At 69.8% G+C, this 507-nt stretch overlaps 1 protein-coding gene across 1 annotated transcript in view; it reads right to left on the bottom strand.

The window, feature by feature from the left end:
- STRN4 (striatin 4) overlaps positions 1-507 on the bottom strand; it is a 12959-nt gene that overhangs the window by 1960 nt on the left and 10492 nt on the right. The window contains exon 15 of the mRNA XM_025214305.1: positions 343-483. Coding sequence (XP_025070090.1) covers positions 343-483 — 141 coding nt within the window. The remainder of the gene's footprint in view (positions 1-342; positions 484-507) is intronic.

The raw sequence follows: 507 nt of genomic DNA, 5'->3' as shown, positions 1-507 counted from the left end.
AGTGAGACCCTGGGGTCCTGGTCCCCTAGGGCCACCCCGCAGCCCACCTCAATCTGCTAGGCCACACTGTCCACAGCTGCAGTGAGAATCCAGGAGTCCTGGCTCCCAGTGCCACCCCCTTCCCACCCCAAGTCAAACTATGAGGCCACACTGCCCTGTAGCTGCGGTGGGAACCCCGGAGTCCTGGCCCCCGGCAGCTCCCCTGGGTGCGCTCCCTTCCCCCAAGCCAGGGTCAGAAACCAGGAGTCCTGGCTCCGCTCCCCCCGCACCAATCCCCACCCCACCCCCACCAGGCTCGGGAGGGAAGTCAGGTCCTGCCCCCCTGCCCTCAGCCGTGCTCACCGCTGCCCGTGCGGGACTCCAGCGTGAGGACAGGCCGGGAGGCCTCGGCGTCGTACAGCACCGTGTCGCCCGTGCGGAAGGCGGCCACCACGTGGGCCGGCTCTGTGCTGCAGAAGGCCACCGAGGTCGGGGTCCCATGTTCTGCGGGGGGGCGGGGGGAAGAGC

This window comes from Alligator sinensis, unplaced genomic scaffold (assembly GCF_000455745.1).
Source record: "Alligator sinensis unplaced genomic scaffold, ASM45574v1 scaffold107_3, whole genome shotgun sequence".
Lineage (NCBI taxonomy): Eukaryota > Metazoa > Chordata > Crocodylia > Alligatoridae > Alligator > Alligator sinensis.
The sequence above is the reverse complement of the archived record's forward strand: the minus strand, read 5'-3'. Positions and strand labels throughout refer to the sequence as shown.